Consider the following 21,535-nt stretch of genomic DNA (forward strand, 5'->3'; position numbering starts at 1 on the left):
TCCAAAATTTATTCTTCTCTTGACTTCCAGTCATTTATCATTATTACAGCTAATGACTTGTCCCAGATAAGTATATGAATCCACCTTTTCAATCACTTCTCCTTCAATTATTATATCCCTTTCTGTGGCATACTTGTTCATCATTACTTTTGTTTTAGCCATATTCATCTTTAGTCCAAAATCCTTACTAACACTGCATAACTGATTAAGATTTTCCTCTAATTCTTTGGGATTGTGGCTTATGACCACAATGTCATCTGCAAATCGTGAATAGTTTAGGTACTCTCCATTCACATTGACTCCTTTCAGCGACCAGTCTAACCTTCTGAAAGCTTCCTCAAGGGCAGCAGTAGACAGCTTCGGAGCTTTGTGTCTCCTTGTCGAACACCTTTCTCGATTTTGCTACTGTCTTTGTTACACTAATCTAATAAAGGAGGGTTCTTCAAAATCATAATATATGGGGTATCTATACCTTGTCTTTCCATTGCCTTATGCTTTATGGAGTCAAATGCCTTTTCATAATCAACAAATGCCAGGTATAATGGTGTTTTATATTCATTTTTTATATTCATTTTATATCCATTAGCTGTGATATTACATGAAAGTGATCCATAGTTGAGAATCCTGTCCTAAAGCCAGCTTGCTCTTTCCATTGATTTTCATCAAGTATTTTTTCAAATTTGTTAGTAATGATCCTTGTGAACAACTTGTAGATTTGAGATAACAAGCTAATTGGTCTATAATTTCCAATTTCTGATTTATCTCCTTTCATATGCAGCAAAACTATGATTGCATTATTCCACCCCTTAGGTGTCATACCTTTTCGAATGCACTTTGTCAAGAGTCTTGCCAGTTTCTGTGTCACGTCTCTTCCTCCAAATTTTAACAATTCTACAGTAACTTCATCTTCCCCTGGGGCTTTTTATTCTTCATTTTATTCAACACATGTTCTACCTTATCAGGCAGGATATCGGTTATGTCCTATGTGTTACTAATTTGTGATCCATCTTCCCCACTGCTGACATCATTCCTTCCCTCCTTGTATAATTCTCTATAGCAGTCTTCTGCTATTTGAATTATGCCTTCTCTGCTAAGTACCCCATTGCTATTCTTCAGTTTCAGTATCATTTGTCTTTCTGTATTACTGCTCATGGCTGGTGATTTAAGTCCTCTGTTTTCCCTTAATGCTTGTTCTACTTTTCTTGTGTTAAATCTTCTTATGTCCTCTCTGAGTCTCTTTCTAATGGCTTAGCATAACTCAGTATACTCAATTTTATTCTTGTCAGTGTTTATCTTGCTCTTCATTTGTTGTCTTCAGTTCATCCCAACAAGTGTTTCTTGACTAATTTTTTCTTATTTGGATTTCTTTTTTACCGATAGGTTTCTTGGGCTTTATTACTTTCGAAAGGTTGTGGTATTCCTCATCGATATCTTGGTCCTGAATAGTCTGCAGAAGCTCAAACTTGTTCTTAAGTTCCAGTACATACTGCATTTTCTCCTCTTCCACTGTCTAAAAGACCTTTGTATTATTTACTCGAGTCAGTTTTTTCCTTTCTTTTCTTACATCTATATCAAGTGTACATCTTACCATTCTGTGATCACTTCCAACATTTACCTTGTTCGGGACGGTAACATCGTTCACAATATATCTTCTGTTAGTGAGGATGAAGTTGATTTTATTAGTTGTTGATCCATTTGGGCTCTTCCACGTCCACTTTCTATTCGCCCTTTTCTTGAAAAAAGTGTTCATTACTGAAATTCCTCAAGATTCTGCAAATTCCACAAGTCTTTCACCTCTTTCATTTGTTTCACCAATTCCAAAATTTCCTGTAGTTCTCCTTTCTGTGCTGTTTTGTCATTTTCTAACCTCAGCATTGAAGTCTCCCATAATAATAGTGTAGTGGGTTTTCTGCTCATCTAGAAGACTCTCAATTTCGGTGTAAATTTCTTCAACCTCTTCATCATGATGGCTCAATGTTGGTACATAAACCATTATAAATTTTAGCTTGTACCTCTTAGAAATCCTGAGTAGTAGTTTTGACACCCTTAGTGATGTACTAAGGGTGTCAAAATGTTGTTTTTTATATCTTTATGGACCAGAAAGCCAACTCCACCTTCACTCCTTTCACTGTTTTTTTTTTAGGCATATAGCATATACCTTCTGGTTTTTGAAAGACTTGAAAAAACAAATATTATTAAAATATTTACTAAATATTAAAAAACAAATTTATTGTAATTTGATTCTTAGACAATACTTATGGTTTTATTATTATTATTTAATATCTGTGCCATATATATATATATATATATAAGGAAATAAATATGCCATGTGTGTGTGTCTATATATATATAGATGTATATATATTAATAACAATTTCAGAGTTGCAAGGCTCAATAACTTCCACGATTTTTCAATATATTAAAAAAATAAGAAATTACCTCAATCTTTTTTTTTGTGGAATGTTTCCAGTCAAGCATTCGAAAGTGGTTTTAATTATTTATTCTGACAACGTGTCTTCTCACACTCATGGTCTTGCTGCGGTGGTTTGATGTGTTTCAGGGTTGGGTTGGGGCTCTAGGCTTTTGATTCCGTTGCGTGTCGAATTTGTTCGTATCTCTATGAGTGAGGGAATTCATTAATTCGTTTTTTCATCTTATTTTATTCATTACATTTGGAGAGAATTGACTGGAAGCATTCCATGAAAAAGATTGAGGTAATCTCTTATTTTTTAAGTATATATTTTAAATGTAATTTTAAAATAAAGTTTCAGTAAATGAAAAAGTTTCAGTTGATGAAAAATTAATAAGTCAGGTATGAAAGATGCACCTAAAAGCACAAAGCAGCATTAAAGTATGCAAAAGTATATATAAGTACGTATGTATGAATAGATATATTAGATCAAGTTTGCATAGATGGAGGTGAAAATTACAAAGTGCCAGTGACTAGAACGGTAAGGATAGTAGAAAAAGAAGCATAGTAGATATGTAACAGGTGAAAGAATGTTAATATTCTAAAAGTTATGATGAATTAAGAAAATTAATGGGCTGAATTACAAAGCCAATAGCAAGTGAGTGAACTGTAAAGTTAAATTATTAATAATAAGGTAAAAAACAATACAAATAAAATAAAAGGTGGTAGAGCTGTCATCAGATATGGGGGGACATATTTATAGAAAAGGTGAATACAGGTAAGGCAAATATGCAGAATCTGATGTCAGCTAAAGTAAATATTGATACATGGTCACGTTTCATGAAGGGACTACACTGACCATGTATCAGGAACTGCATTTCTATACTTGTCCATAGTATTAGAAGAAAGATGAATGGCCAAAAAGCAAAAAAATGAAATTAGCACATTCTTATAGAGTATGGAAAAGGCAGTCCCAATGCAGTGTCAATTATTAAGGTAAAAATAAGGATCAAGTTAGAATAAAATATAGTTAAGTGTTTTCAGAATGGGAAAAGGTGTTTTTATTAAAAATATGTAGAGTTTTGTGTAGGATTTAAATTTTGTAATTTTGTGGAAATTAAATAATTTGGAACAGGTGCATGGTATAGGGTGAGGCATTAAATTGAGGATAGGAAAAAGGAGTAATTAAGTAGAAAAAGACGAAAATAGCAATAGAAGGAAGATAGTAGGAATGTTCGTATCACCCTTGTATACACTAATAGTTTAATGAAAGGGAAGAAAGGTAGAAATAGATAGTAGAAAGATAAAAAGCAAAGAAAAAATTGTTAAATCACACTGAGTTAGCTAGGGTTGTGAAGCCCAACCTTATAGTAAGGGCTCTGGCTTTGTAAGCATTAGTATAAAAGGGAGCTAATACCAAATGTTTGTATTGCGAGGAAAAAGCAGGTGCAAAAAATATGTAAATCAAAACATGCCAAGGAATGAACCGAAAATGAAACTGAAAGTATAATAAGAAAGTGAATGATACCTGGAGTTTTCAAGTAATGCATAGCAGAAGTAAGCTAACAGTAAAATAATACATAGCTGAAGGAAAAAGGCGGGGAAATACAGCGCACATATTTAGTAGATTAGATGAATGTATGACAACCACATTAGTAACATAGCTACATGAAGCAAGTTATAGCAGCATAACACTTAATAGAGAGCTGTGAAGAAATAGAAAAAGATGGGAAAACAGTGACCTCTATTGTCATATTTTGAACCAATCAATGCATGGAAATACATACGATTAGCGTTGGAAAAAAGAAATTTGGTTGGAATGATACGACTTTACTGTAATAAAGTCATAAGATATACAAAAATAAACACATAACAGTTCATAGATAAATAAAAAGTATTGAACAATGCGGTGATAAAAAGAATGCAGATCAAAATTAATAGGCGGCAGACCTATGGCTACACTATATTAAGCTGATAATTGAAGTTGTATAATCTCATATAAATTGAAAAATTACCAAAGAGAGGAGTAATTGCTTACATATCTAAGCATAGAAAGAAGGAAATGTGTGAAGAATCACATAATGCCTAAGATAGAGAAAAGTTAAATTAATAATTATAATATGTAGTCCAAAGTGGAGTGATATCAGTAATCATTACTGTAATTGATAGAATGTCTTAAATCAAAAGGTAGTTCAACCTTTTGATTTAAATCAACCCTGCCAAGAAACAATTACAATAAACAACTACACATAGAAAGAGAGTGGGCCAGTAAATCAGAATGTCATATAATGGAAAATTTTAACTTCCCAGATCAATATCTGGAAAGTTAAAATTCCAGTTTGGTGAATCACACACTAGCAAGACTATTGTGGATTTACTGGATGATTGTTTTCTACACAGCCTATGTAGCCAAGCAGTCAGTAGTGGAAGTGCAATAGCACAAGCTCTTTGAATAGACCACAGTTCAGGCCCCTGACTGCTAAATACGTTTGATCTGCCAACCAGCAGGGGACCAGCGGGGCATATTATGGTCCATTTCCATCGACCTGAATTGTTGAGGAGGTTACCATCCTGCAGTGAATTGATAATGGCTGTAGTTTAACTTTTTGTTTTCTACAGCAGCATGTTTGAGAGGCAACCAGAGAGAATAATACTCTTTGTCTGATTATCATTAGCATTATCAGAGGCAATATGATGCAAGAAAGCAAGCTTATGCAGCATCAGCCAAAAAAAAAAAAAAAAAAAACCTCCCATTTCATCCATCCATTTGTCCCGAATACCTGTCCAACTCAGTCTTAAATAAATTTAGGCTATTAGATTCCACAACAAAAGATGGAAGCCTGTTCCACCAATCAACTACCTGCTGGCTAAAAGCAAATTTCCGCACATCTATTCTACAACTATCTTTCCTCAATTTGAAACTGTGCCCCTTCAGGTTCTTAGTCTGAGCAAGACAAAGAATCCCATGAGCATTCAGCTTGTTCAACCCATTCAAGGCCTTATACACCTCAATCAGATCGCCTTGCAGGTGCCTACTCTCCAGGTGCTGCAATTTGCAGAACTTCAGCCTTTCTTGGTAAGAGCACCCTTTTGTTCCCCTCACCAATCTTGTTGTCCTTCTATCTACTCGTTCTACAAACTCTACATCCTTCCTAAAATAAGGTTTCCAGACCTGTACACAGTACTCTAGGTGTGGCCTGACCATTGTCTTGTATAATGGGATTATCACCTCCGTGTCCCTGCTCGCAAAATTCCTATATATCATTGACAAGACTCCATAACCTGTCCTGGCAGCCGCACAGCTCAACGAACTTCATATTTTACTGCACAATTACCCTCAGGAATCTTTTTCAATTTACACTTCCCTGAGTGTAGTACCACCCAGTTGATATGTTTCGCCTCTGTTATTGCTAGCCATGTGCAGTACTTTGAATTTGTCAACATTAAACTCCAGTTGCCACTTCCCAGCCCATTTTCCCAACTTATATAGATCCAGTTGGAGTAGCATACTGTCATTACTGTCATTAACAACCTTGCCAACCTTTGTATCATCTGAAAACTTGGACATTCAACTTGATATTCCTTCATCAATATCATTGATAAATATACAAAACAACAACGGGCCCAACACCGAACCCTGAGAAACACCACTAATACCATTTGTCCATGAAGAGCAGTGTCCATTGATTACCATTCTCTGTTGTCTCCCACTCAACCATCCCTTTATCCACTTTAGCAGATTACCCTTGATTCCATACCTCTCCAATTTGTAGAGCAGTCTTCCATGTGCAACACTATCAAAAGCTTTCCTGAAAACCAAGTATATGATATCAAAATTATTTTTGGCATTCAGTTCCTTTGTGACCACATCATAATAAGCAATCAAATTGGTCAGAGAAGATCTCCCTTTGACAAACCCATTATGTGTCTTAACTATTACTGCGGTCTTATCTAGATGATCCTGCAATGCTTCTTTAACCAGTGATTCCATTATTTTCCCCAGAACACAAGTTAAACTAACAGGTTTGTAGTTACTTGTGTCACATTTTTAACCTCCTCTGTGAATTGGTGATACATTTGCACACCTCCAGTCCATGGGGACCTCCCCTGAGTCCAAGGAAGCTCTCATAATTATGGTTAAGGGTTTTTACTTCCTTTGCTGCCTCCTTTAATATAACTGGATAGATCCTGTCCATCCCGGGTGCCTTCCTTATGTTTAACTTCGACAATTTCTTCTCCACTTTGCTCTCAGTTATTACAAAATCACTTAGCTCCCTGATACCATTTGATAAACTTCTGGCACTCCTCTCATTGAATAACTCCTCATGTGTGAATGTAGGATGCAAAATACTCATTCAGTTTTTATCAGTTACCTGAGCATGATCATCAATAATCAACCGATCTATGTTAAGTGGTCCAATCTGATTCATCTCTTTCCTTTTAGAGTTTACATAAGTAAAGAACTCCGTGTTGTTTTTCTTTGCATCCTTTGGCAAAGATTTCTCATAATCTGCCTTCGCCTGCCTAACCTCCTTTGCGACTTGATTACAGACTAGTTTATACCTGCCACAGGCTTCTGTATCGCCTGATACTTTATATGCATCCCATACATTCTTCTTCTCTGCCACTAGCCTCATTAATTCATCTGACATCCATTTAGGCCTAAACCTTGAGCAGTATTTCTTTGTTGGAATGAAAAGCCTAGTAGCCTCCAAAATTAAGTCCCCAAAGGCTTCCCATTTAGAATTCACTGTTGGTAACATCATCAGTTGATCCCACTGTACAGAATTTAAAAACTGTCTGAGACCTCTGTAGTCACCTTTATGAAAGCAAAAGCCCTTCCCTTTAGCCTTGATGGTAGTTACATCTTTAAATAATTCCCAAATCAATACATTGTAATAACTGTTCCCCAGTGGTTCCTTTATCTGCAGATTCTCAATTCATGAAGTATCACTACTGATAATCAGATCAAGAGTATTACTCCCTCTGGTTGCGTCTCAAACATGTTGCTGTAGAAAACAGTCATCCAATAAATCAACAAAAGTCTTGCTGTGCAAGCGACCAACCCACCCACAAGTTCCATCCAATGTCTGGAAAGTTAAAATCTCCCATTATATGACATTCTGATTTACTGGCCCACTCTATTTCTCTGCCCAATTGCTCATTATACTCATCAGATTCATTAGGCCTATAACACACACCTCCTCTCATTTTACATTTCCCAGTGCTTATTTCACACCAAACAGATCCAACACTGCATTGTCCACCAAAATCAATTGGATGCACTTCCTTAGATTTTATGTGTTTCTTAACTAACAGCATAACCCCTCCTCCCTTCCTGTCCTGTCTATCCTTCCTATACACATTGTACTCCCCAAATTTCAACTCTGCACTGCCTATATCTGTGTGACACCACATCTGTGATATCCCAACAATATCTGCCTTTGATGTTTCACTAGCACTTCAAGCTCATCAAATTTATTAACTATACTCCTAGCATTGGTGTACATGCAAGTATACATGCACCCGTTCCTGCTCCTAGCCACTCTAACACAGCCCACGTATTTACTTGTTCCACTATGACTCCCAGCAGTCCTGGAAATCTACATTACCTTGCTTTCCAGTCTGCAACGTAGCAACTGGGTGGTACTACACTGACAGTGGTAGAAAATGAAAAGGACCTTGGGGTAATTGCTAGCAGGGATAAGGGGTGAATGTTCCCTTGTATAAGGAAGGCAATGGTCATGCCACACCTTGAGTACTGTATACAGGTCTGGAGGCTTAATTTTAGGAAAGATGTGGAGCTGCTGGAACGAGTACAGAGAAGGGCAACGAGATTGGTGAGTGGAACAAAGGGTTGCTGTTAATTGCAAATTGCAGCTTCTGGAGACTAGGCACCTGCAAGGTGATCTAATTGAAGTGTATAAGACCTTGAATGGATTGAGCAAGCTCAATGCTAATCGGATTCTTCCTGTTGCTCAGATTATTCACCTGAGGGGATATAAATTCAAATTGAGAAAGACAATTGTAGAATAGATGTGCGGAAATTCACCTTTAGCCAGCGGGTAGTTGATAGTTCGAACAAACTTCCATCTGTTGTGGTGGAGGTCAGCAACTTCAATAAGTTCAAGGCAGAACGAGACAAACATTTGGAGTGGATGGATGGGTGAATTGGAAAGAGATTTTTTTTTTTTTTTTTTTTTGATGCTATATAGTATCAAAAAAAAAAAAAAAAAGAAAGCAAGAAAGCAAACTTATATAAGAAAGCAAAAAAAGCAAGAAAGCAAACTTATATAAGTTTGCTTTCTTGCATCATATGCTTCTATGAATGTTAATAGAGAAGGATGAAATTGCCAGCCAAATTTCAAAACCCTAACTCAAATATTTCTGTAATAGGGTAAGTACTTATTTTCCACTCCTTGTAAGTCTGGTAATCTCATTTCAGGAAGTTTGTTGGAAATCTCATTTCAGTTGGAACAAGTGTAAAGAAGAACAACAACATTAATCAAGGATTAACTTTGTTTCTCTTCCCAAAGAAAGGCTTCAGTTCTGAAAATTGTGGCACCTGGAAACTAGACACCTGTAAGAAGACCTGATTAAAGTGTTTAAGGCTTTAAATGGATTGACTAAAATAAATGCTGATGGCATCATAATCATCATCAGCAATTAATTTTAGCTTCGACAAATACTCTGCCATTTCTGTTTCATGTATCACAAACTCAATCAGCTACCAGTTAGAATGAGATATACTTCTGGTATCCCCATTTTTAAAAACTTCTGCATGTGAGTATATAGATATAATATATTCATTCAGATTATCAGCAACCTGAAAAGGATCATCAATAGTTATCTAGTGGGCCAATGAGGCCCATTCCTTTCCTTCTAGTGTCAACATAAGCAAAGAATTTTCTGCTCCTCTTATTTGCAGTCTTTCCAAGGACATCTCTTAATTCACATCACCTCCCTAAGTAGCTTGATTGAAAATTAGTTTATATTTAGGTTATAAGCTGTAATCATTCCATACATTTTTCTTTTCTGTCACTAGTCTCATGAGTTCATCTGATATCCATTTATTTCTAAAAATTAAACAATATCTCTTAGCTGGTATAAAAACCTTAGTAACTTCTACCAAGTAACTTAGTAGCTACTGCAAATGCTAAATGGAAAGTGTTACCTCCTAACGCTTTCCATTTAGCATTTTCAATTATTAACACACCAAAAATATTTAAAAGTGGACAAAGGACCCATGTAACCACCTTTACAAAAGCAAAATCTCTTCGCGAAAGCAATAACATCTTTGAATAAATTGCATATCGTTATACAGTGATATGATGCTATTTGATCACTGCCATCTGGTGATTCCTTTACATGAAGATTTCTAATGCATAAAGAATAATGCACTCAGATAGTTGTTCCCCACAGCCATCTCAGTCATTTAGCCTATAATAAATTCCTATTCTCATTTTTGTTTTTCCAGTGCTTATGTAACACCAAACTTACTTGACAATACAGCGGCAGCAGAAGTTGTCTGTGGCAGAAGATAGCAGCAGAAGTTGTCTGTGGTTTTTTATGCAATTACCAGGACAAGTAAAGAACAGATGCACCAAATTAATCAGAGAATTACAAATAATTACTACGTTACTAATTTTAAATCAGAAGGTATAAAAAACAATAATTTTAAATCAATAAATAAAGTTCCACTTAGTGGCTCCCAAAAAAGCTTTGAGTTCAGATATTCCTTACTCTCTTTCAAAAATTCTAAACAGAGGCAAGGTTCATAATTTCTTTGTCAGTAAATATCTACAAAAAAATTTCAAAAAAAATCCATCTATTTTATATTCAAAAGTAATATTTACTACTGGAGGAAAATGTGGTTATATCACTAACATTATTAAAATAGGGCACACTTGTACCAAGAAATAGCACAACAAATAAATGCTGTTAATTGGGTTATAGGTAAGACAAGGTGCAAATATGCTCCTATAAACATAATTGCCCCCCATAACAAAGTGAAAATTAACTAAAATAAAAAATAAAGAAAAAGAAAAGGCAAAGCAATCTTTGGTAGGGTGAGTAGATGGCAAGAGCCACAACTAAAACAAAAACAAGTATTATCAAAATATATCAAAATCCATAAGCAAAAATGAAGTAAAACTAAAAAATAAAAATGAAAAGAAAGAAAACACAGTAAAAATAAGAAAATAAATTATTTACTTTTTTTATAAAAAGTATATTTTTTTTACAAAAATATAAAATAAAATAAAAATAAAAATTATACAAAAATATATTTATATTTTTGTATAATTATTTAAGTGGTGTTCGTTCATTGGTGGTGTGCCTATTGCCCTTTGGGGCCATGTGGAGCAGAATTAAAACCTTGCCTGTAATCCTATTAACAGCTTGTTTGTTTGGAGATTTATTAAGCATATTGGCAACTATGGCCATATTATGCCACTATTAACAGCATTTACTTGTTGAAATACAACAATTTAATGGTTCAAGTGTTCCCTATTTTAACAGCATTAGCAATATTCATTGCATGCCCCCCCCCCCCCAAGTAAATATTACTTTGGTTATGAATGCAATATGGCCCAATGTATCTCTACGCTCTTTTTTTTTTTTTTTTTTTTTTTTTAACTTTGATTGCTTCCTTCTATCCCATGTTTTGCTTTAGTATGAATGCGGATATCAACCACTCAGATTCCATATTCTGGTTTACTTTATTCTTTCATTTTGTTTTCATCAGTAAGTTAACCGAGTAGATTTAAGTTCAATTATTTATTTAAACGTAATTCTATTTATCAGAATTTTTTAATTATGAGTTGTCAATTTGAGGAGTCAATGTCTATATTTGCATTTTGTCTATTACATTTCCTTATTTATTCTATAGTGGGCAATGAACATAACGTATTTTGTGTTTGGTTGGTTCATTATTTCTCTTTGTATCCAGGGACACAAAGAGAAATAACATGTATAATGTATATTGGGATATCAATTTGTATCTGGCTGTATCAGCAACCAACAAATTGAATACAATTTGTTGGAGTTCGCAAGTGCTGGTGTCCCTTTAAAGAGACAGTAGTTGTGAGATGCATGTTTCTATTTCATTGCATTTTAGGTTATTTAAGTTAGACTCATTCTGTGATAGGGTAGGTATGTGTCTCAGTTGGTGAAGGGCTGTGCACTCTCTCCCTCGGGAGGTGGGTGTTGCTTTGGTCTTTCTTTTCTTATTTTTAGTTTATTTTCACTTTATTATAGGGATGGGTAAAGTTTATAGGAGCAAAATAGTACCTTACTTTACCTTGCCTTACCTATAACCATGTTTACAGCATTTATTTATTGTATTTCTTTTACAGTTCAAGTGTTCCCTATTTTAACAGAATTTTATCTCCTTCAAATAAAAGTTTGACTTCTTCTGTTGAATGTAAATAAATATTTATTTATCACTAATAAAATACTTACATCAGTTCCATTACAGCCATCTAACCCAGATAGACCTCTTGCTCCCGGAGGGCCTGGCAAACCCTGAAAAATGAAATGTAAATGAACACCCGTCATCTTGCTATAATTTAGTTTGTTTAGTTGAAGATGAAGTTATATAATAGCAATATTAAATGCATAAATACTGTATAAATGTATTTTGAATTTCACCAAGTTTTTTTTTTTTTAACAAAACAACAGTTTGGTAAAAACTGTTGTTTTTAACAAAACATCCCATGCAACCTCTGACAGTCAGTAGGACTGCATTCTAAAGTTGAGTCAAACATTCGAATCAAAAAACTTATCTTATAGCTTACATCACTGTTTGACCTCTGAATTTCAGAAAGCAGAGAAGGAGAAAAGTATTTTTCTTAAAAAGAATAAATCAGACAGGACCTCTGCTCAATGGCCACATTAGCAGCACAATCGTAGTAGGTCTGTTGTAGCCAAGTGGTCAGGAGCACGAGTGCAGTAGCACACTCTCTTTGAGTAGATTGGGGTTCAAGCCCATGACTGCAAAATACGATTAACATTTGTATTGATTGATTTATTGTAAACTCCACTGACCTGGTGGTCCTGTGGAGTATAAACAAGAATATATATATATTTTTTATAAACCAGCAAATAATGCTAGTTTATCTACAAACAGCAACAGATAGAGCGATATTACACTAATATACCTGAGCATTTTCAGGATTTATGATATTAATATTACACGGGGAGTCAAACAAAAAAAAAAAAGTACTCAGCCTGTTTAGGGTTAATCATAAGGTCATCACTAGATTTGGGGAAGGGAGTACCTGAAGAATCAACTGGTTAATTATAAACCCCTCAATTTAACTTATTTATAAAAGAAAACAGAAAGCATAGTTTAATATATAAAAATTAATTACCTTGCCTTAGCAAGGTAATTAATTAATTACCTTAGCCCTGCAGTAGTAGTATCCCTAGTTGTAAAAAAAAAAAAATGGTAGTGCTTGTGACAGGTCTAAATTTTCTTTTTAATTTCTGAAAAAGTTGATGGGTTTTTTGAATTCTATTTAGAGCACATCGATATTTCTTTTCTTAACAGATTGGAATCCTTATTGTGGGCAATTTTTTAGTTTTTAATAAAAATTATTATATATTCAAACTGGGTGCTTTTATGCCTTTTCTTTTCAAAAAAAAAAAAATAATTAATTCTACTGAAAATTAAAAAATAACATTATAGGAAAAAAACATAAAGACGAACTCTCAGTCTCTTCTACTTTCCAGTTTCCAAAACCATTCAAACATGCAAAATTTGAAACGTATTCATACATTGCCAAGTTTCTATGCAGAGCGAATATCAACTTTTGTTCAACAAAAAATATACTTTATTGCAACAAAATATATTTTTGTACTGCAACAGCAACAAAAAATATACTTTATCATCAATCATACTTACTTATAAAGTTATATCTCACTTCTTGCATTATCAAATTTTCTTTATTCATACTGTTCTCCAATGTGTTCATACACTGTGATTGAAGATATCATCCAAAAATAATACATATTTTGTTGGCGAAGGTAAAGAAAGCCAACACAAGAACCATGACAAACTACAGGAGCCTTATCAGACAAACTGGTTTGCCACTATTGCAGTTTCTCCCAGCATTCTCGGTAAACAGACAGTACATGTTATCGGCGGCAGCAGTATAAGTCGAGAACGATATATTGATTGACACATAGGCATGAGAGATGATGTACTGATTGGTGCATGAACACAACAGACGACATCATAGCATTAAGTGACTGATTTACATTATGATATGCATATATATATAAAGAATCTTTCTTTCTTTTCCTATTGTTTCTGTAGCCTAACATTTAACATTTCTGTAACATTTAAGGTCAGATTATGAAAAATAACAAAAACTAAAGAAACCTTGGTAAAACTACAGCATAACATAACCTAACCTTTTTTCACTAGCCTGCTTGAATCCGTCCCGAATTAGTGGCATAAACTAACCCAGTGGCACGGAAACTTATTTCAATCGTAACCCCCTTTCTAAAATATAAAATTGATGCGACCCCTCAATGTAAACCCTGAGGTAGGATGACTAGATTTTTAGAGAAGAAAAATGGCATTTTATAAATTATGTAGTACAAAATTTTATACGAGTACTGAGAAAGGAATAAAAAAAATTGTTTCCATTTTAATTTAAACATTAAAATAATTGTTTAGTATTTTAATTAAATACAGCAAAAACAACAAATGAAATTCTTATTCTTCAATTAAGATTACAAAACAATAAAAAAAAATGAACAATTACAAACCAAAACCATTAATGAGAAGGACGAACCTGGATAACTGATAATATTTGGTCCATATTTGGTGCAATGTAATCTCATGTCATCTGGACCAAGTCCGGAACACTTTGTTTTTATAGCTGTTAATTTTGAGAAACCAACCTCACATAAATATGTAGACCTGAATGGTAACAATGTTTGTATTGCCATTTTCAATAATTCTGGATACTTGTCTCGAAGAGAAAGCCAAAATTTTTCCCAAGAGTAGTGTAATGTAATGAAATTGAAAGTGTAATGTAATGTAAATGAAATGTAATACAGTGGATTCCGGTTATTTGGGCCACCGGTTAATCGGGGCTGCCGTTTATTTGGGAAAAATCTTAAAAAACAGAACCCAATCGAGAAAATAGCCAGGATTTACTTCGCTTAATTGGAACAAAATGCCGTTTAATCGGGGCAGAAGACCGCAGCACTGAAGATTACCCTACGATTGTCCCCAACCGTACCACGTAGTTCGGTCGAATTTCTGGAGGTCACAACCATAAAACAATAAAAACAATTAGCAGTCACCTGTTTATTGGGCTTTTGTGTTAGTGAAATCTATCATAAACTGATAGTAAACTCGATCTTATTGAATTTGCGATTATACCGACAGCTGGAATTCTGTGGGTTATTATGGTGAAGTGTGTTTACACTTCTATGGAATCTTCAATCATATAAAAAAATATAATTTTCAGGCTCTTCTCTTCATTCCTATTTTTAAAGCTTCGGAATTTGTTACTTCTCACTTGCGCATATCGTGTTAATTGCAATTGCGGTGTTCTTTGTTATTGATTGCTTATCTTTTTACCGTTTTAAATATTAACCCCACCACAAATGACATTGAATATAAATGTCAACCAGTTTAGTTAGTATGTACATATTACAGTACGTATTAGTTATTTCGATTATCACGTATATTCTTCTGAATTTCACGTATCATTTAATTTTTTAATTGGTAAAGTAATAAAGGGTAAATTTGTACTTAATATACTTTACTTTTATAGCCTATGGATAATATTCCTCCTATTTTCATTAATTACAAACGCTGTTTAATAGAATTAAAATTCAATTCACAAACATGATCACAATGACCGGCGCTTATTACACATCGTATAGTGATCGGTACTTTAAATGGTGACTCCATCATAACGTCATTGAACAGTGAACCAATTGTAAAAGGCGGGGGGGAGGACATTGTATTTTTAACTATTTACGTGAAACTTTGGATAATTGGGGCAGCCGCTTAATCGGGCCAAAATGCACTGGTCCCGATGTGTTCCAAATAACTGGAATCGACTGTACTTCGAAATACGACAAGTCAATAAGATCTTCCTTTTGTTGCATGGTTTGTTTGTTTGTTATTTGGTTTTTAGGAGCATTAGCAACTAAAGCCATATTGCTCTGGGGATATGCGGTAGTCATTCCCTGACCTTTCTGCATCCTCCGTATTTGGTGGGCACAGGCTTGAACCCTGGTCTAATCAAGAAGCATGTGCTACGCACTGCTGCTCTTGCCCACCTGGCTACAGAGGCGCCTTTGTTGCATGGTAATTTCGGGACATGAAGAACCATCAAAAGCAAAGGGATCACGAATCCAATACAACTTTTTTTTTCTGGAGATATATTAAATCATTTGGAAAAATGCTTAATTAGCATTGTTAGGTGGGTGGCAATGATATTCCTAAATTATAATGTTGTTTGTTATGTTTGTTTGTTATTTGGTTTTTAGGAGCATTAGCAACTAAGGCCATATTGCTCCGGGATATACGGTAGTCATTCCCTGACCTTTCCGCATCCTCTGTATTTGGTGGTGACGGGCTCGAACCCCGGTCTAATTAAGAAGGGTGTGCTACGCACTGCTGCTCCTTCCCACCTGGCTACGGAGACGCCCCTAAATTATAAAATGTCACTATTATAACAAAATCGGAAAAGCATGGGAACATTTCAGCATTATTACATGCAAATTCAGTTTCCCAAAGATTAAGCTTCCCTTTAAAAGTTTCTATGTTACCAGAAAGTATTAATATATTTGTTCCCTGTCCTTGAAGACATAAATTTAAATCATTAAGTTTACAAGTTTTTCAAATATATCAGCAAAGGAACTAAGTTTTCCAAGCTATTTTTGATTTGTCAACAAAAGGGCAAGGGTCCGATTTTTATCCAATAAAAACAATAAAACTTCATGTGAGGTCAAAGAGACGTCACAACACTTTACCACTGGACAATTACCCCACTTTCATATATATAAAAGAAGCATTTCGTTCTTTGAAATTTCATTACAAAGCATTGTGAAAAGTCTGCTATATAAGCTTCTACTTTTTAAACAAAGTTGACCAGACTTATCGCATCTTTTAAAACTTCATGCAAATCAGTTTGCATTTCCTTTGCTACTAATGCTTCCCTATGTACTGAATAATGCAACGATTCAAAACCATATTTGGAGTAATTTCCTTTACTTTGCCTTTTAAACGTGTATTTTATCCTGTTAATGCAGCTGCACCATCAGTACAAATCGCAAAGCAGTTGTTCCACTTTAGGCAATATTAGTTTGAAAGAAAATATTTATAGCGTCAAAAATCTTCTCGCCCATCGTTCTTCCTTCCAAAGCTTTGCAAAATAGAAAATTCTCCAAAATATCTCCCTTGTAGCAGAATCTCACATATACAATAAGCTGATCAAGGTTTTAAATATCTTGAATTAATCTAACTGTATTGCAAAAATTGGACTTTCTCTCAATCGATTTAATAAATTGGATTTTATGTTGTTCGCAATAACTGTCTCTGGATAGAGAAATGGTATTTAAATCATTGCCGTACTTTTCTCCATGCATAAATTGAAATCATTTTTATTGCAGAGGGGAGAACAAGAGATTCAGCAATAGTATGTGATTTAAAATTTTTTTCCAATTAAATTGTCCAAGGTCTGAACGATCTTCATTCAGACCTTGTATGGCGTTGGCGTGTCTTTTGAACAAGGATTCAGTTTTTTTTTTTATCTCTGAATATTTCGTATGTAAGTGTCTTTTTAATTTAACAGGTTTCAAGCTTTCATTAGGCAGGGTTTGTAACATATTAAGCCGACCGGGCTAGCTAGGTGGTTAAAGTGCCTGTCTAGCAACCCAAAGGTCGCGGGTTCGATTCCCGCCTCGGACTTGGATCAAAGTACTACAAAAACCTTGGGAGGTGCATTATGGCCACAGAAGCCTATGTGCCAACAACTACCAAAAAAAAAAAAAAAAAAAGTAACATATTACGCACACAGGACGTTGCTCTTCATAAACAACAGTGTAAGTAAAGCCATACTCATAAATTCTTATTGATATTTTCTGTTCTTTTTCATTCTTTTTTATTTGGAATATGATGGCTCTCTACCAGAAATTGGTAGTTACATTACACTTGAAATAGCATTAGTGTCCAAATTTTCACATGATACATTTCTTACCCTTTCAACTTCTGGTATATCTGTAGCAACATTATTGTCGTCATGCCTGGACCGTTTTGTTCTGATTACCCAATTGTCCATGGTAAAATATATAAAATGTATATTTTTTTCCTTCTAAAAAACACAGCCATAACATAAAACGTAGCAGAAGAATGAAAACACATCCAAGTTGATGTGAAAGCACCATATTACGAAGAATAATAAAGCGTGCGTGCAACAGACTTGCTATTTACTGCCACAACATACTCGTGAGGCTCGTGGCAGAGAAGAAGAATGTATGGGATGCAAATCAAGTATCAGGTGACACAGAAGCCATTGGCAGGTAAAAACTAGTCTGTAATCAAGTCACAAAGGAGGCTGGGCAGGCGAGGGCAGATTACAAGAAATCTTTGGCAAAGGATGCAAAGGAAAACAGCAAAGAGTTCTTTATTTACGTAAACTCTAGAAGGAAAGGGATAATTAAATTTGGACCACTTAACATGGATGGGTTGACTATTGATGATCGTGCTCAGGAAGCTGATAAACTGAATGAGTATTTTGCATCTACATTCATACATGAGAAGTTATTCAATGAGGAGAGTGCCAGAAGTTTATCAAATGCTAATAGGGAGCTAAGTGATTCTGTAATAACTGAGAGCAAAGTGGAGGAAAAATTGTTGAAGTTAAACATAAGGAAGTCACTTGGGGTGGACAGAATCTATCCAGTTAAATTAAAGGAGGCAGCAAAGGAAGTAAGCAAACCCTTAGCCATAATTATGAGAGCTTCCTTGGACTCAGGGGAGGTCCCCATGGGCTGGAGGTGTGCAAATGTATCATCAATTCACAAAGGGAGTTCAAAACTACAGACCTGTTAGTTTAACTTATTTTCTGGGAAAAATAATGGAATCACTGGTTAAAGAAGCATTGCAGGATCATCTAGACAAGACTGCAGTTATAGTTAAGACACAGCATGGGTTTGTTAAAGGGAGGTCTTGTCTGACCAATTTGATTGGATACTGTGATGTGGTCACAAAGGAACTGAATGACAAAAATAATTTTGATATTATATACTTGGATTTCAGGAAAACTTTTGATACTGTTGCATATGGAAGACTGCTGTACAAATTGGAGAGGTATGGCATTAAGGGTACGTTGCTACAATGGATAAAGGGATGGTTGAGTGGGAGATGACAGAGAGTGGTAATCAATTGACACTGCTCTTCATGGACAAATGTTATTAGCAGAGTTCCCCAGGGTTCGGTGTTGGGCCCATTGTTGTTTTCAGTATTTATCAATGATACTGATAAAGGTATATCAGGTTTAATGTCCAAGTTTGCAGATGAAACAAAGTTGGCAGTGTTGTTAACGACAGTAAAGACAGTATGCTACTCCAATTGGATCTAGATGATAGAGAAAATGGGTTGAGAAGTGGCAACTGAAGTTTAACATTAACAAATGCAAAGTACTGCATATGGGTAATTATAACAGAAGAGAAACGTACCAACTGTGTGGTACTACACTCAGGGAAGTGGAAATTGAAAAAGATCTGGTGATTGTGCAGTCAAATATGAAATTCGCTGAGCAGTGCACACAGGCTGCCAGGGCAGGTCATGGAGTCTTGTCAATGACATATAGGAATTTTGCTAGCAGGGACAGGGAGGTGTTTATCCCGTTATACAAAGCAATAGTCAGGCCACACCTAGAGTACTGTGTACAGGTCTGGAAACCTTATTTTAGGAAGGATGTAGAGTTTGTAGAACGAGTAGATAGAAGGACAACAAGATTGGTGAGGGGAACAAAAGGGTGCTCTTACCAAGAAAGGCTGAAGTTCTGCAAATTGCAGCACCTGGAGAGTAGGCACCTGCAAGGCGATCTGATTGAGGTGTATAAGGACTTGAATGGGTTGAGCAAGCTGAATGCTGATGGGATTCTTCTTCTTCTTGCTCAGACTAAGAACCTGAGGGGGCAGAGTTTGAAATTGAGAAAAGATAGATGTGGTTGGTTTAAATGTGTGGAAATTTCCCTTTAGCCAGCGGGTAGTTGATTGGTGGAACAGGCTTTCATCTTTTGTAGTGGAAGCTAATAGCCTAAATAAATTTAAAGCCGAGCTGGACGGGCATTTGGAATGAATGGAGGGGTGAAATGGGAGGTTTTTTTTTTTTCCTTGCTGATGCTGCATAAGCTCGCTCTGTTGCAGCGTATGCCTCTACTAATGCTAATACCAAGTAAAAGCGTATAGAAAAATCACACATTGTTATCTTCAGCCAACAGTTAATGGATGCTCATGATTTCAAGTTATTTAAATGCTCAATTTATAGTAAATTTATGTTAATCTTATATAACATAATGGAATTAATCGTTCTATATCCATACAGATTCATTTGTCACACCTCTACATTTACCTCAGGAAATAAATGTACCACAACAACAAAAAAAAAAAAAAAAAAAGCCAATATTTCAATTTATAAAGTCTACTTACTGTTCAAATACAAACTTAAAAAAAAAAAAAAAAACAATAACCATGACCTATTTAAGCAGTTGTCATTCTTCTCTTTCATTTGCTCTAAAATAAAAGTTTTCAGCTAGAAAACTGATAAATAATTTCTCATTAATTTCAAATTCCAATAACATTTTTAATATTCAATAATACAGGGTGTCCATAAATTATTCGCCTGATTATGAAGCTTGATTAAAATTTTATAGTAATAAGTATCTCAAAATGGTTTGCTGCTATTATCAAAGAGTTTTTTTCTCATGTGGTTGGCAGCCTTGTCCCAGCAAGCATTGCAACAATGGCGACAATGCAGGAGAAACCAATAGCGTGTTGTGGCTGTCGAATACCAAATCTACAGTAACCGTAAAGAGGCAACCGTAACCGTAACCAGAAAGATCCACCGACCGAACAATCAATGAGGTAATAGTTGAAGCAGTTTCAAGAAACTGGCAGTGTGCTGTACTAGAAAGGAGCAGGTAGGCCTGGTGTATCTGCAGTTAAAGTTATAGAAATTCTAGACGTGTTAACCCAAAGTCCTACAAAATCTATCTGCCAGGTAGCCTGCAAACTGCAAGCACAGGTTGGTTCGCACAAGATTGAAACTTTATGCCTAAAGTGCAAATCATCCAGAAAATTAAGCCTCACGACAAACCACAATGAGAGAGAGAGAGAAATTTGTTGTTCACATTCTCAACCATATAGAAGATGAGCACTTTCTGGAAGATGTTGTTTTCAGTGATGAAGTGACATTCTTCCTATCTGGTTAAGGTTAACAGACACAACTATTAAATGTGGTTGGTTGGTTGGTTGGCATTTAATGGTGCATGGTAACTAAGGCCATAATGTGCCATGTTAAATGTGGAAATCTGAAAATCCCCACTCATTTCATGAACATCAATTTTTTCATATATTTGGTACTTCCACACTGATGTATTTTTTTAAAAGATTCCATTAGATAAATTTTAATTTATAAAAGTGAGAACCCATTTTCTGTGCATTTACAATTTGTTTATTATATATCTAATATTTCTCTTTAAATGATTTCATTTTTTCATCTTGAATTTTGTGAGTTAAAATTCTGAAAGCACTTAAGGAAAAAAACTTTCTTCAACAAGTAATTTCAGCATTTCAATCACCTGATGCACATAACTCAATGTCTGTTATGCAAATTTCAAAACATTTAATTTTTAACATTTGCTTTTAACTATACAATAACATGGAAGTAAACATAATTTAATGGTGACTCAAATAATTTTGCAATAAATTTCAGTGAAATTTCTTAAAAAAATAAGAAAAACATAATAATGAAGAAAAAATAATCAAACTTCTAAAAGTTTTAATATTTTAACAATCACTTGATATGAACTTAAACAGAGTTTTTGAATGCATTAAGTACCTTTTTACATGACGTGTCTTCTA

The 21,535-nt window shown here is 34.9% G+C and overlaps 1 protein-coding gene across 2 annotated transcripts in view; it reads right to left on the reverse strand.

Moving 5' to 3' along the window:
- Col4a1 (Collagen type IV alpha 1) overlaps positions 1 to 21,535 on the reverse strand; it is a 1,206,096-nt gene that overhangs the window by 1,023,382 nt on the left and 161,179 nt on the right. For both annotated transcript variants that reach the window (XM_090374514.1, XM_090374509.1), the window contains exon 6: positions 11,873 to 11,935. In XM_090374514.1, coding sequence (XP_090230640.1) covers positions 11,873 to 11,935 — 63 coding nt within the window. The remainder of the gene's footprint in view (positions 1 to 11,872; positions 11,936 to 21,535) is intronic.

The sequence above is a fragment of the Mastigoproctus giganteus genome, chromosome 1, assembly GCF_048544385.1.
Source record: "Mastigoproctus giganteus isolate SK-2022 chromosome 1, ASM4854438v1, whole genome shotgun sequence".
Classification (NCBI taxonomy): Eukaryota; Metazoa; Arthropoda; class Arachnida; order Uropygi; family Thelyphonidae; genus Mastigoproctus; species Mastigoproctus giganteus.